General features: G+C 39.1%; 1 protein-coding gene across 1 annotated transcript in view; it reads left to right on the forward strand.

Annotated features, from left to right (window-relative positions):
* Nucleotides 1–15838, forward strand: part of RIOK1 (RIO kinase 1) — a 623754-nt gene that overhangs the window by 552937 nt on the left and 54979 nt on the right. The window contains exon 16 of the mRNA XM_044065411.1: nucleotides 14476–14631. Within this exon, the coding sequence (XP_043921346.1) occupies nucleotides 14476–14631 (156 nt within the window). The remainder of the gene's footprint in view (nucleotides 1–14475; nucleotides 14632–15838) is intronic.

A 15838-nucleotide genomic window follows, 5' to 3' on the forward strand; every position in this document is an offset into this window, starting at 1 on the left:
TTTATGGAAGCAAAACAGTCTCTATGTAAATCTAACTGGAGTGACGTGTTCAGTGGAAAAATTGCAGATGGAATATGGAAAGCTTTGAAAGAGAAATTGAGTGCCAAAAATCAAAACAGTGTTTAACATCAGGATCTAGGCATACAACATCTGCGGATATATTTCCATAAAAACAAGATATCTGATTAAGGTGAGAGACAAAAAATATAAGAAATGGAAGAGAGGTCGAACTACAACTTTGAAAATTGAAATAAGCTGGACAAACAGATTAAGCATAGTGTGAGGCAAGATCAAGAAAAAAATTGAAGAAAATTTATATAAAAATATTGAGCATAATAGGAAACCTTTTTATAGATACATAAAATGTGGAAGGAGTAAAGACATACAAATTGATGAACTGTGTGCAGATTCTAAAATTTATTCTCAGACACAACAGATTATAGATATATTTACAAAATCATATACAAAACAGTTTGGCTCCACAAAAGGGTTGATAAGTTGTCCTAGTGACATCCAGGTAACCCCAGATACTGGAATCAAATTAAATTATATTGAAAAAGAACTAAGCAAACTGGATACAAACAAAGTACAGGAAGGAGATGGAATTAGTAAAAATGACCTGAGAACTCTTCAGCAAGAACTTACGGTACCATTATATATTATTTACTAGGTCATATATAAATATGGGGAGAGTCCACAAAATTGGAGACATGTGCTTATTAAACCTATCTTAAAGGGAAAGGGGAGTAGGACAAACCCAGAGTCATATAGATCCTTAAGTATACTTTCATGTTGTGGAAAAATAATGGATAAGGTAATTTTGGATAAGTTATTGTCAGAACCAGATAGGTTGGGACTTGAAACTGTATATCAGCATGCATATGTTGAAAACAGAACTATTACCACCTGTAACATGATGTTCTTATAACAATATAATAACAGCTATGAATGAAAAATTGTGCTGTGATGTAATTTATATAGATTTGATTTCAGCATTTGACAGGGTTATACACAAAACACTGATCAATAAATTAGTGCAACTAGGTACTGATGTACTCTTGATAAGAAGGATAGCTGCATGGCTTACAAATAAGTCATGGCAAGTATCATACAGCAACTGAACTGGTGGCACCCTTGGTTACAGTCAAGGTGTCCCACAGGGCTCTGTTCTAGGCCCTTACTTGTGTATATTGCATCTTTCAGACCTAACATTTTCATCTGAGGTGTTCGGCTGTCTGTATGCAGAAGACCTGAAATTGGGTAAACTGATTGCATGTGTTACAGATAAGGCATGCCTGCAAAATAACTTGACTAAATTGACCATTTGGGCACAGGAGAATAATGTGCTGATAAATGCATCAAAAACTAAGCATATGAAATTTGGGAGGCATATACTGAAAAGTGAATATTTAATACAGCACACAGTGATTGAAACTGTAGACTCATTTAAGGATCTGGGTTTTTCTAATCGTATCAACCAATTGGTTAATGATAGTTATAGAACTATAGGTTGCATAAAAAGATTTATAAAGTCTAGGAAATCAAAAATTATGAAGTCATTCTTTGTTAGATACATTAGACCCAAACTTGAGTGTGGATTAACAATATGGAAACCCTATAAGAAAACATGCATGCGTAAACTGGAATGAGTACTACAGAAATATAACAAGGGCATCCATGGATGTGAAAATTTAAGTTATTATGAAAGACTAAAATATATGAACTTGTACAGTGTCTCTTACAGATATCTAAGAGGAGATCTTATTCAGGTATATAGGTAATTTAGAGACAACTACCTCTGGGAATGTTTGGGGTTATCAAAAAGTACTAGAGAATCATCAGGCGACCTATGTAGAAGATCCTATAGGAATGAGAAGTGTATTAATTGGTTCTCTGACAGAGTAGCTGATGCATGGAACAGACTACCAAATTAAATTGAAGTACTAGTTTATGTATTTTTAAGAAGAGCCTGGATATTTATTATGGGAGCAAGTGTTTTAGTATATTAGCAAGCTAGAAGGGCATTAATGCCCATGCTTAAAATATTTGTATGTGTGTATTTATAAAACATGTTCAAACAGAATGTCTGTAGAATGCATTAGTAGTATTGACGTAAATGGTATGTGAGAACATCACAGATTTTTTGAGACTATAATAGTGAGGCTGTAAAAGAATTAATTTTGTTGAACAGAAAAATACAGTGGTTTAAATCCCTCTCCTGTGACAGTATTTTCTGAAGAATCCATTAAAGTTAATAGAGTGCCTGGGCAGTTAAGATTTTAAAAATTTCCAAATGGGATTAATCCTATTAAGCAATTGTTTAAATAGCTCATGCAGATTTATGCCAGAATAGTTTGGGCATGCATATGTGAATTTGCAGAGCACAATGTGAAAGTTATGGTTACTTTGTTTTGAAGATGAAACATTGAATGAAGAGATTATTAAAAGCTGTGAGCTTTCTGTATGTGAACAAGAATAGGAATGGGTGTTTACTAGGCTAAAAATGAAGCCAGCATTAAAGAAAGAATATAAACTAAACTGGACAAATTTAGAACATAATATGCTTCTGAATTTGTATATTGGCTTGGTAACAAGGCTGGTACTCCTTCACCAGCACTGTGGATTATTTCAGCAAAATGCAGAATATGATTTTTTTCAGAGCCTCCAAATATTTGGGGCCAAGAATATATTGGTGGCTGGCCGAGAAGAGGCAGCAAAGGCTTTAGTGAGGTGCAAAAGCTGATCTGGACTAGTTGACAGTAGAAGTTGCTACATGGGGCATCCGCCCATGAGTACTTCCAGGCAGTGCATAGAGAATTGCTATTATTGACTAGGCAGAGGGGCAAAAAATGCAGAGGTAGACAGTAGTACAATAAAGGGCATAAAGTTCGAGTGACATTGTTTTCGCAGAAGAGCAAGTCAAGGTACTGTTTAAAAGGTATACTTTTAAACGGACAGCCAGTGTGACTCATATTTTGGTTAAGTTAAAGTTATGTACTTGTAATCTTAATTTGAAATATATTTTTCATGAGCTTTCTTCACTAGCTGATTGCACTGGTAGATCTTTGAATCAAAACAATGCTTTTGACTGAATCACCAATAATGCACTGGTACAGCTTTTCAGAAAGTGAAAAGTTAGCTTTGAAACAGTTTAGTAAGATTAAACAGTTGAGGTATATGAAAGCTAACAGATGTGCTGCTACTGGTATGAATGTTGACAGTTAAGGTATGTGCTATCTTTATGTTATAAATGGCTATTGAGATGTCTCTCTTGGGGAAGTGAATGACGCTTAAAATTTGATGGTCTTGAAGCTGCTGAATGTGCTTCACAGAGGGAGGATAATGGTAGGTTTATATAATTTCTGTCAAACTGGATATACTACAGTAAGGTTGTTCTTTGGGTTACTAAAAATCCATAGTAATGCAAATGTCTCTGCTCTTCAAATCAACAGTCTTTTCCCATGTTCATGGATGAAAACCTCAACAGAGCTGTAAAACAGACCTGAAGAGCCAACTGGCTCACTGATAGGACCCAGTAGGTCAAAATCGGAGAGGCCAGCCACTAGTGGAGTCCCCCAGGGCTTGGTACTGGGCTCACTCCTTTTTGTCATTTGTTTGAAGTGGAAGCAAACACTGAAGGTTTATGGCGAAGTTTGCAGATTATTGTAAGATTGTAAGCTGGGGGTTATCACTGACTCTCCCGCAGATGCTTCCCTTCTTCAAAATGGTTGTCTCTGACTAACAATTGGTGCTAAAGCCATGGCCTTAAACTCTGTGTGAAGAAATGCATACTTTCACACTTTGGGAAGCCAACCATCCCAGCTAATTATCATGTTGATAATACACCTTTAAGAGTCAGCGCAGGGGTCAGGAATCTGGGTATGCACATATACAGTAGCCTTACCTTCAGCCACCACGTGGCCACAGTGGTAAAGAAACCTTTTTATGTTGCCCCACTTATAAGTAAGGGCATGACATCTAGGTCCAAAGAGGTCATTATTCCTCTGTACTCTGCCCCGATCAGACCAGTCATAGACTGCAGTGCTCCCTTCAGTATATACCTAACTGGGTTAATGAAGTAACTAGAGCAAATTCAGAGGTTCCTTAAAAAAATAATACGAGCCATAACAAACTTGCTTTACACAGAGTGCCTTAAAGCCCTTCCCCTCTACTCAACTTTCCCATAGATTGCTGAGGGGTGATCTGTGCCTGGCCTACAAGACATCTGCAAACCCCACACATATGAATCTCCTGCATATTCGCAAGTCAAACCATACCAGAAGTACAAGGTGTAAAGACCTGAATTTTGTCTGTGACATAAACAAAACATGCTGGAGAAACAGATGTGTCTGTGAGACTGCCCCTCCTGTGGAGCAGGCTTCCCATCCATATAAAGCTGAGTTCACCTATTACCCAATTTAAGTGCATCCTAGGCAAGTGGATGGGAAATAGGGCATTTACACCAGACCTGGCACCCATGTTCCTTATGAACAGAAGTAGCTTATAAGTGCCTGGCCATCAGTGTCTTGTTTGGATACAGGACGTCATTATTCTTTGGGGAAAACTTGGCTAGGCTTAAAAAGGCTCCCTGAGTGATTAGCCTAGTAGTAATCTATAAATCTACAAAGCGTGGCTTCTTATGTAAAGTATTCCATTTGACTTTTTAAAGAAATTGTGGTCATTTGTTTGGTCTGGAGGTTTTCTGTTTCTCATTTTTTTTACTTTTCACTGGGATAGACATGATCAGAAGTTCCTCAATGTTAAACCAAACTACGCAGCTATTGAAATATTACTAATCTGACTTATTAGAGTTGGTTTTACACTGCAATTATTTTTTCTTGGATAGTAAAGATATCAAACAGATAAATGAGAGCTGTTTTGGCCCAATTATTTGCCAACATGATTTTAGTATAATGAGAATGAGTGTTTCTGTACAGTTGAGTGCTACCACTGTGTTAATTTCTATGTATTTTGTAAAGGAGAACCACACCCACAGACTCAAAAAAACATTTATTTCATCATGGTTTGGTGTTTCCTACATTTTAACACCACTCTAGCACTATTTACAGGTTTTTAAATATTTTTATACGTAATTTCTGTGTCTGACCACATGGGCTGTGGCATCCTGAATAACTCTGATTGTTTAGTCTGCCTCTAGGTATCCCACAATGCACTGCTTGTCTGTAAAAAAATTACATCACACAGGCCTCCTTCTTAATAAAGCTCCTGTCACTGCATTGATTTTACATGCATACACTGCTGTCTTTCAGTCAGTTAGTTTTAAGTAACATTCCATGCCATTCAATAACTCCTTATAACACAAATGGTGCAAATGCCACAGAACAGACTTTCAAAGTGATTTTTACTGTTGCTTATTTTTAGAATGGCTAAATTGCAGTCTTTTGTGAAGCCTGAATTGTACTATTTTGACTTATTTCCCATCCCCCTTCACACCTGACTTCTCTAGCTGTCAAAGTGCTAAGGATAATTTGAGCTGTTACCTGCTGTGATTGACAGCTCACAGCAGGAGACTTGACTCATGTACTGTTTCCTTGTTCTAGCCTTTGTGTTCTGTACGGGTAGGGGAAGGACCAGGGAGATGTGACATCACAACATGGGTAGGTTTTAAAGACAGTCATGGTGATGTCAGTTTGGAGAGGGGAATTGGCCAGAAAACTACCTGTATTCATTGCCCTTGATGACATCAATGAATTGGAGACTGCAGCAAGCTTTTCCAGGGCAGGATAAAAGTTTTTTTTTTTTTTTTAAGTGAAACTACCACAGTATGTTAAGATACTGTTCTAGTGGAGAGAAACAGTTGATTTAAAATATTTTAAACGCTGTATTGTTGTTTATTCATAGCAGGAACAGTAAATAGGGAGAAAAGGACAAAGAAGTTGAGCATTTAATAATAGAATCCCATTTTTGTCCTTTAATGACTTGCATAGTGTTCATATGGTCAGGTTCAGAGCAACAGCTGAATGATTGTTTTTGGCATTTCCAGTGCTAACTCCTTCAAATTTATAAACACTTGGTCTAGTGCCAATATTTCTTTTCTACACTTTAAAGTAAGTTATTTATTTTAATTTATTGTTTTTCAGTCATGACCCTGCCAAATGGCAACAGCAAATATGCAGCAGTATATTCATGAATAAGAGCAATTAATACACACAGCAGTGAACTGTTAGTTCAGCATTTCCTTTACCCTAATTTAGGCTACACAGAAAAATAATTATTCACATGATAACAGACATTGAGAAAATTCTCTGACCAAAGTAATCCACTTATGTAGAATAACATCTGATGGCAAAGGTTTTTCTGAAGTTTCAGAAAATTTAAAATTTGTGTAGATACTATGGTTGTAGTTGGAATTGGTAAAAAAAATATCTGCAAAGAAATACATGCGCATAGAGTTGGCAAGTTTCCAGCTTTTCATGGTAGTGTTAGAACAATCATATCAACGTTAAAAACTATGTTACGGTTGAGAGCTGTCTGACAGGGAGTCTGCCACAGCCCCAGTTTTGGTGTATGTTTTTTGTGCTTTGAAATTTCCTAAATTATTTTCAGTGTCCGGTACATCTTAAGTGAACAATCTAATATGGCTGCTTTTATTCAAGAATTTGAGATATGTGTTAGTTTATTAAAAGTTTAATTGAGAATTTTTTTACTGTATTTTCATTGATGGATTTTATCTGTGTGACTCCTGACTGTTTTGCTAGCTATTTAACTGAAAATCTAACTGTTCTGAAGATGTTTCACACTGCTAGTATACAAAAGAGCTTATTGCATTAATAAAGGTGTTAGCTTGTGCACTTTAGAGTATCCTGGTTTTATTGGCTTGTGTTTTATGTTCACTTTTCACAGTTATAGCTTTTGTTGGTTATATCTGAAACAAACATACTAAAGTGTTCTGAACCCAGAACTTCACCATTGTGATACTCCCCTACTCAGTTCCACATTCCTGACATCTTTCCTGTCTCCACAAACTTTAAATCATACTCTTCAGCCATGTAGCAGTCCATTTCCTTCCCCCACCTCTGGATGTTTTTTCTAGCAACCAACCACCTATGCAAGGCCAAATAAAAGGCCTTAATAACGTCCAGGTAGACCACATCCACTAGTAATCCCCTCCCAACTTCTCCTGTAAACCAGTCATAAAATTGAATCAAACATGTCTGATACCTCCTTCTGCTATGAACCTGTGCTAATGGTTTCCATGGAGCTTGAACAATAGCCAATCTTTTATTGAGGCTCTCTGACTACTGTCAGAACTGTAATTCTGTGGATTTTCCTATCCCCACCTTTGCACACGTGCAACCCTCTTGCTGTCTTCCAGTCTCTATAACTTTTCCACTGTATTGATCAGTTGGAGATTTCTGTTAGGAAATCTGATGGTACACTGGCCTAATTTCTAATGATCCTGGAAGATAGCACATTTGGACCATGAGTGTGCTTTCAGCATGGTGGTTGTTTGCTGTCCCAGGTTTCCTCTGCCACCCTTCCAGAATGGCATGTCTCCTCCCTTTCCTTTATGAACAAGCCATTACTTCTGCTTTTTCTTTGTCTTCCTTGAATCTTCTTCCTGTCCTTGCTCAGCCTTTCTAGATCTGTTGTATCCTTCCTATTTTCTGTCCTAACATTTATTTATTTTGTTTGTTTACCGGGTAAAAACATGCTGGCTATACCCTTGCAATTCCCACTCTAATATCACCCACCCCATCCAACCACTACCTTTCTTTCCACTCTACTAACTACCTAGCTCATAAGTTCAGATGCTCATAAGCCTAGTACTTATTATACAGCAGGAACAGCAGGAACTTCTCATTGTAACATTTGTTCATGTCTGTTATGTACTTCACAGATAAAGATTCTAGTTATCTACTGATGTACTATGTTCTTCATCTGTAAATATGTTGTAAGTAATTGTTGTGTAAATTGTTAATCGCTATGTAATCCAGTGTAACTACTGTCTGTTTATTTTAGCTGTGGAGCTTTTCTCCCCGGGCCTCCACTGAAAATGGACCTACGTCCAGTCGGACTCTCCCGGTCAAAAAATGTAAATAAATAAATAAATAATGTGTGACTGGGCATGAGGCCCATTTTCAGCAGAGGCCTGGGGGAGAAAAGCTCCATACCTACAAATAGACAGTATTAAACAATCAAATTGAACATGTATTAATCAACAACGTGTAAAGCAAGTCAGTAAAGAAATTAGTTATATAACAGTAATTAGCAAATAATTAACAAATAAATTGACAAATTTAACAAAAAATGGCACAGTTAGTGATAAAAACTGGCCGCATGAGTTAATAGTGAGAACACTGCGATACAGTAATTGCAAGATAGAGAAATGCAGTCTACATAACAGTTAAATACAAAGCAGTGTATGTGTATATATTGCAAAGTAGCGTTGTCGCCTCACAGTTAGACATTTCCCGTTCGATTCTCAGAGCGTCTTCTGTGTGGCGACATGCGTGAACGGGCGTTCCTTCATTGAAAGTTGTGCGTTAGGCCCGGCAAGCCAGCACGTAAAACTCTACTGCCAATCATTAGCGGACCAGAGTTCCGTTGTGGCGAACCCTAACCGGGAAAAGCCGAAAGACACAAACAAAACTGAGTGTAGAATCAAGATTTGTAGCTGTGAGAATGAACTAGGTTAGGATAATGTAAGGGAGTAGTAGGTAGCTTAACCAGGAGTATGGTAGGTGCAGAGCCAGTGTTTTGCTAGATGTTCCTTAAGGAGGTTTTTAAACTCATGAATGCTGGGGTTTTTAGCCATAGGTTGAGGAAGATTGTTCCACAGTTTGGCAATTTTATGGGATAAAAGGGCGGTGCCCTGTGTGTTGTGGGCTTGGGTAATCTTTAACAATAGTTTATTTGAGGATCCTAGAGTTCTAGGATTGCTGTTGGGTTGGACTAGATTGGTGAGTGCTGGGCAGTTGTTAGGTTTGTGAATTATATTGCAGACTATGGACAGTTGGTTAAATGGTAGAAGGTTTGGTACTTCTAACCATTTAAGTTGGAGTACAGAGCAGTGGTGGGTTCTGTAAGGGTGGCCTGTGGCAAACTTGTCGATTTTATTTTAGCATGATTCCAGATTATTTAGGCCAGATTTATGAATGTTTGTAAATACTAGGGAGCCGTAGAGGAGGGTGGAGAGTAGATGTGTGCGGGCAGTGACTAGTTTGGCGTTGTCTGTAAGGTAAGGTTTAATTCTGTAAAGGGTGCCAGGTTTGGAGTAGACTTTTTTGATGGTGAGGGCGATGTGGGTGTCAAACCTTAGGTTCATAGGTAGGTACTAGGCTATTGTCCCTAGGGCCTATATAAGCCTAGCCAAAGGTACTCTGGCTTTCGCCACCCAAGAAAATTATTTTCCTGTGCCACTGTCGAGCAGAGCCACAGAAGTGATCCCCGGGGTGAATTTCCTATCTCTCATCCAATCATCAAGATTTTTCTTGAAGAGTGCTAATGAGGAGCTTTGTTTGATATAGATAGGTAGTTTGTTCCAGAGTCTGGGAAGTCTCTGGGACAGGAATCTATCCCTCCAGCATGTTCTGTTTATTGTGGTGACAAGGTTTAGGTCCCTAGAGCGTGTAGCTTATCATCGATTGTGACACCTAGAAGTTTGGCTTGGCTGGTGGGATCTATTTTGGCTCCGTTTGTGGAAAGGATAGAAAGTGGAGTCAGACATGTTTTGGGTTTATTGTAACTGAAGACAATTAACTTGGTTTTGTTGGGGTTAAGTATGAGTTGATGGCTAGTGAGGTAGTTTTCTATGTCCTGGAAAGATTCTTGCATTTTAGTTTGTAGGTCCTGGGGGTGGGGCTGTGCAGATTAATGTAGATTTGTTGGCATATTGGACTATGGAGAATAGTTGGGTTGAAGAGCTGAGGTTGTTAGTAAAAATTGTAAATAGAAGGGGGCCAAGTATGGATCCTAGGGGTACACCAACAGTGATGGGTAGAAGGGGGGACAGGGTGTTTTCTCATTTGGTGGCTTGCTGATAGTTAGAGAGATAACTATAAAACCAGGACAGGGTTGAGGCCATGGGATGATAAGTTTATTTAGTAGGATTTGGTGGGAGACTGTGTCAAAGGCTTTTGACATGTCAAGGAATATGGAGGAGACCATTTGGCCTCTGTTTATAAGATCTTGAATGGTGTTTGTGAAAGAAAGGGTAGTACTGGTACTGTGTTTTGGTGTAAAGTCATGTTGTGTGGGGGAGAGTAGTTTGTGATTAAGGAGGTGGGCAAGGAGTTGGGAGTGAATGCATTTTTCTAAGATTTTGGCTAGAGTGGAGAGTATATCTATGGGATGGTAGTTAGATCCTTAGAGGGGCTGCCTTTGTGTAGGGGAATGATGTGGGATATTTTCCTTAGATGGGGTACATATTGTTCAGAGATAGAATGATTGATTAGGACTGATATGGGATAGGCGATTGAGGGGGCAGCAGTTTTAAGGAATTCATTAGGTAATTTATCAGCTGCTAGACAGCAAGGTTTTGAATTTGGAAAGGAGAGATTTTATGTAGTTTGTTTGGATTGGGATGAAAGAGAATGGGATGGGGGAGTCAGAAGAAGGAAGGGATGCAGTGAGAGATTGATTAGTCGGATTACCAAGAAGAGCTGTGATTGAGTTAATGAAGTGGGTATTAAATTGTGTAGCTATTGGCTCTGAAACCTTGGAGTTGATGGGTGGGGGGTAGGGGTATAGCCTGGGTTGTGAAGATTGTTAATGTTTTGCCAAAATTTTCTGGGGTTAAATTGGTGGGTTTGCTGATCTGAAAGGTAATAGTTTTGCTTGTCTATTTGTATCTGTCTCTTAGTCTAGTTACGTAGCTGCTGATATGTTGTGTGGTCTGTGTTATTTTTGGTAGTGTGGTAAGTGGACCATGCCCTGTCTCTTTGCTTCAGCAGTGCTAGGGTATCTTTAGATAGCCAAGGTATGTGCCTAGTGTTTGCTCTTATTTTTCTTGTGGGTGCTAGATTGTTTAAGAAAGGTATTGTTGAAGTAAAGGAGTGCCTGATCAAGTGGGAGGTTTCTAAGTGGTGACCAGTTACTTTGCTGAAGAAGATGGTTGAAAGTGAAACATCATAAGAAACATCATAGACCCTCTGGGATTGGTCCTGTTTTAACTGTGTGTAGTGTTGAACATGCATCCTAGTCTCATGCTGTGACATCTTGCATGGTGCTTTGACAAAACAAATTAACAGCATAATTACACTCATCTCCACAATTCATGAGTTCATTTTAATGTTCACACAGTTCAGATCTCACTTGATCTACCTTCAGTAAAGGCTTCCATGTTCACGCGTCCTTTCCATTTTTTTCCTTTTAAATTTGTTGTGATTTTAGAAGGATATCCAAATCCTCTGAATAGTGGATGGCAGCTGCTCTTTGGGAGTGGAAGGAGGACCCTGTCATGACATAAGAAAAATACCAAAGTTTCTTTACCAGGATCATTGTTTGGAGGACTGGCGGATACCTACCCTCCCAGAGGTAACTCCTCATTTTGTGTGATTCACTGATCCTTGTGGGGACTTGAGATTGTGCCCCACCATTATTGTAGTGAACCAGAGAACTGGTACAAGTAAGAAACTGGCTTCCACCCTTGTGGGAATAATGAATCCTGTGACACTTGTGACACTTGTCCCTTTCTTAATTGGCTTTGGCCTGGGTTTATCAAGCCTGATCTTTGGAGCAACCTTGAGTCACCTGGTCACAAACTGTGGTGCTTAAGTTTGAGACTTCTACTTCAAGATAACTCCCTAGGTCCAGCAGAGTTGGTAGGCCCCATCTGAGAAGTCACTGGATAAGCTTACTTCTGCATTCTCAACCCAGATGTGGGATATTGGGCACTCCTGCTTTTTGCTTTGTGTTTGTGGGGAGTGGGATAAGTGCAGGATGGGACTGCTGGTTTCATTCGAGTGGTTCTGTAAGACGTACTTTCCTAAGTCCCACTGTGCTGATTAGAAAAATCTGGTGGCTCTCTGCTCTTTCATCCTTCCTTGTTTTATATTAGACTTGTACGAAATGTTTGTATCTACCAAGTGGGATTCTCTTGAGAAGTAGTAGCAGATACGGAAATCCACTGTAAGATTGCTTTTTCAGGAGCATTTCAGTGGACAAGTTATGACACTAACCCTGTTTCACATTTTTAACTCATTCACTGCAATGGAGCTCAGGAAGTTTGCAGTGCAACTTCCAAAAGGGCAGAGCCTGAACCTTTTGACAGAATTAAATTTATGTTCTCGCATTTCAAACAAGTGTTCATATGTCCGAAACCATAGAGGTTACTAAAGAAGTATAAATGGCAAACTCTTCTGCACAAACTATTTTTATTGTGATAGCATTCTTTTATAAGTCACTGTAAACACAGTAACTGTTACATTTGTAATATTTTGTAAACAATTTATAGTATCTCAGCAACCCCTCAAGTCACACACACTGTTCGCATTTTATTCATTTAGCTGAGAGTTTTCATATGAGGTTAAGGAGTTCTGTCTGTGTTGGTTGTTGGGATACTTAGAAAAATATGAAAATTACATCTATATAAATTAATATCATAAAAACAACAGATCTGAAGTAGGAAATTCATTTGTCAGCAACCTTTGGGACACCTCAGCATAGATCCAGCTCTTTACCCATAATCCCCTGCCAACCCTGACTGACCCCAGATCTAGTTTGTCACTCCATTGCCCATGATGCTACAACTCTTACAGAAAGCCAGTCAGCTGGGAGCAAAATGATCCTCATTGCCCCATTCTGGCCTCACAAACATGGTTCGATTCATCCACCCTGGATTCTGGATCTGCAACCTGGTCAACCTCAAGCTGACTGCTTGGTTGCTCCAGTTCCACTCCTGATAAGGACTCGAATCTCTTCACCAGTCAAAGCCATCCTAGTAGCAGCACATAAACCTTCCACCAGAAGGGTCTACACCATCACTTAGATCCTTCTTTGGATTTTCTAACTACCCTTTTCATCACTAGCTGCTCTACAGTCAAGGTACAACTAGCAGCGATCTAATTACTTCATGGTTGATCTTAAATACCTCTCTTGGTGGCCATTACTTCAACTAAAAGAGTCTCTGAGCTTCAGGCTCTCATCAGGACAGAGTTTACCTCAGGATCTTTCTGCCTAAGGTATCTTCGAAGCTAATATTAATCAGTCTATTAATCTTCCGTGTTCTTTCCCAATTACCAGAACAAAGGAGAGTACAAACTGCATTCCTTGGATGTGCACAGACAATTACGCTTTTATATTCATCGAACTGCTGGTCATAGGCAATCTGACCAGTTGTTTGTCTCCAAAACAAATTTAGGCAAGTCAATTTCTAAAGTTACCCTGTCACGGTAGATAGCTAGTTGTATCCTCTTGGCATATCAGAAGGCCTGCACCTCAGGGAGTCCAAGCAAATCTAGGGTTCCCTTAGATGATATTTGTTCTGCAGCCACTTGGGCCTCATCTCATAACTTTATCAGCCATTACAAACTGGATGTTGTCTCCAGAGGTAAGGCCCTTTGGCTCTGCAGTACTCTGGAATATTCTTCCATAAAGGCCACCCAGGATTCAGGTAGCTGGGTTCCTACTTCAGATTAAGAAGTTATGTACTCACCATAACGGTCCATCTGAGTAGGTATCTTTGACCTATAGGATTCTGTTTAGGATCTATCTTAGATAAGCCCCTTCTGGGGCACAGTAACAATGGTTATATCAGGCAAACTTGATCTCAGGTCAGTCAGGGTTGGCAGGGGATTATGGGTAAAGGGAGGAGCTAGGAGCTCAGATCTATGCTGAGGTAGAAGTTGCTGGCTCGGATCTGAGATCGGATCCGTGTCCCAAAGGTTGCAGACAAATGAAGATACCTACTCAGATGGAACGTTATGGTGAGTACATAACTTATTATTAATATCTATTTACCTGCAATAGACATAGGTCAAATATTAATGCAGTTGAGTTTGCCATTGTGTAAGCTTTAAGATGAAATCTTTTAAAATCATGTACATAGCATGGTTTTGGAATTATTGCTGCAAATATGATCAGCAGTATTTGACGCTTAGAGGTGTCAGTAGAAGTTAACTGCAGATGCACCTGGAGGCGTCACTCAGATGTAATGAGTTGATGCTGCTCAAGTACTTCTACAGTCTCTTATCTTTGTTTGAGAGTTGCCAGGAAATATGTGAAGAGGCAGTGAAGTGCCTTGCATTGTTCTACTGTGCTAATACTTTTTTATGTCAGATGTACTTGTGGAGGGACATTTCCATATGGAACTCTAGCAGAGAAGGTTATCTGGCATTCTCAGCAGTTGAGAACTGAAAATGTCATCGGATTTCTTAGATTATTTTGAATATCTAAAATTTACAGATACTCTGGCTACTTTTAGTGGAGTAAAAGTGATTTGAGTAAAACAAATTTTAATTGGGTAAGAAGAAATTATCGTAATGATTTAATTTATTTGATTTTTTTCTCAAGGTACCTGCTATTCTTGAGAACAAAGACAGTGAGGAGCTTACAGAATCAGAAGATGCTGATAGCAACACTGACTCCGATTCCCAGTATGGGTCTGAGAAAGAAGAGGATAGTATTCATCCTAAGGATCGACCACAGGAATCAGTCGTAGATAAAAAGGTATGTCAGCCCAAGTTAAGAAGGCACATTTGCTGTTTGGAATGGCACTAATCCCATTCTTCTTAGGGTTCATTCAACCACCAGATGAGACCCTTGAGTGAACATAGAAGTCTTTTCAGGATCCACACCTATTTCCTCGAGTACTCAACCTTACTGTTAATGTCAGTGACTTCTCTAAAAAGGGAGAGACCATTCTTACCTTCCTACTTTCACATTGATATTGAGTGTCTAAATCCAGGTTTAAAATACTCTAGCTCAGTCTCAGTTTTTTTCCCCTACATTTTCAGTGTGCTTTTTTCCAAATGATTTTTAATGATGTTTTACTATTTTTTCATAGTAGTCAGAGTGATATTCCACAAATATCCTTGTGGGTCTAATGAAGGCACTACAGGGTAAGCAGTATAGATGCCTTTGGTGCTTAGGACTTTACCATCTCAGTGAGTGCTGCAAGGTTTACCATCTTTTTTCTTCTTCCACCATTTAGAATCAAGTAAGTTGTGTCTAGGAGTACCTGGAAGAAATATCAAAGATGATGATGAAAGGCATAATGGAATTCTGGGAATAAGTCATTTTCAGATGACCATCAGCAGCACAGGAAATAAGATTATAACTCCTGGGTTTATCAAAGTCATTAGGTGACTTTATCCTTAGTGGTTTAGTGACCTACTCTCCAACAGTGTGGAGGTCATTCGGGCAGTGATAAAATTTATCAACAGGACAGCAAGATTCCCCTAGCTGGAATAAATCTCTCCAAGTGTGTCACCTTCCTGCTTTCCTCACATCGCCCTTAATGGTTTTGAGGATGAGGTTTTTTGGCTGCTATCCTGTGTGGAAAACTGTACCAAGCATTTCTGGTGGTGTTTCCAGAAGATTCCCCAAAGAGGTGTCATACTGGCAGAAGGAAAGCTTAGTGCTGGCACTGAAGACAGGTCTCTCTCCAAAGGATCTCTCAGGGGATTCCTTTGTAACTCTTACAGAGCTCTTTCAGTTAATCAAAACTCTGGCTTCCCAGCAGACTTCTTATACTTTCATTATCACCCCAGATATCTGGTCAGGTATTTGTAAGATCCTCAGCCTGGTTTGCTTAATTTAGATGTGGGAATTAGTCTTCAGCCAAATTCCATTTCCACTATGAACCTTCTTCCAGATAAGTGAGCAAGAAGCTCCATCCTTTTAATGATTTCATCTGGAAAGCTACTGAAGTGGG

The sequence above is a fragment of the Protopterus annectens genome, chromosome 3.part0 (assembly GCF_019279795.1).
Source record: "Protopterus annectens isolate FY-2018-M chromosome 3.part0, PAN1.0, whole genome shotgun sequence".
Lineage (NCBI taxonomy): Eukaryota > Metazoa > Chordata > Ceratodontiformes > Protopteridae > Protopterus > Protopterus annectens.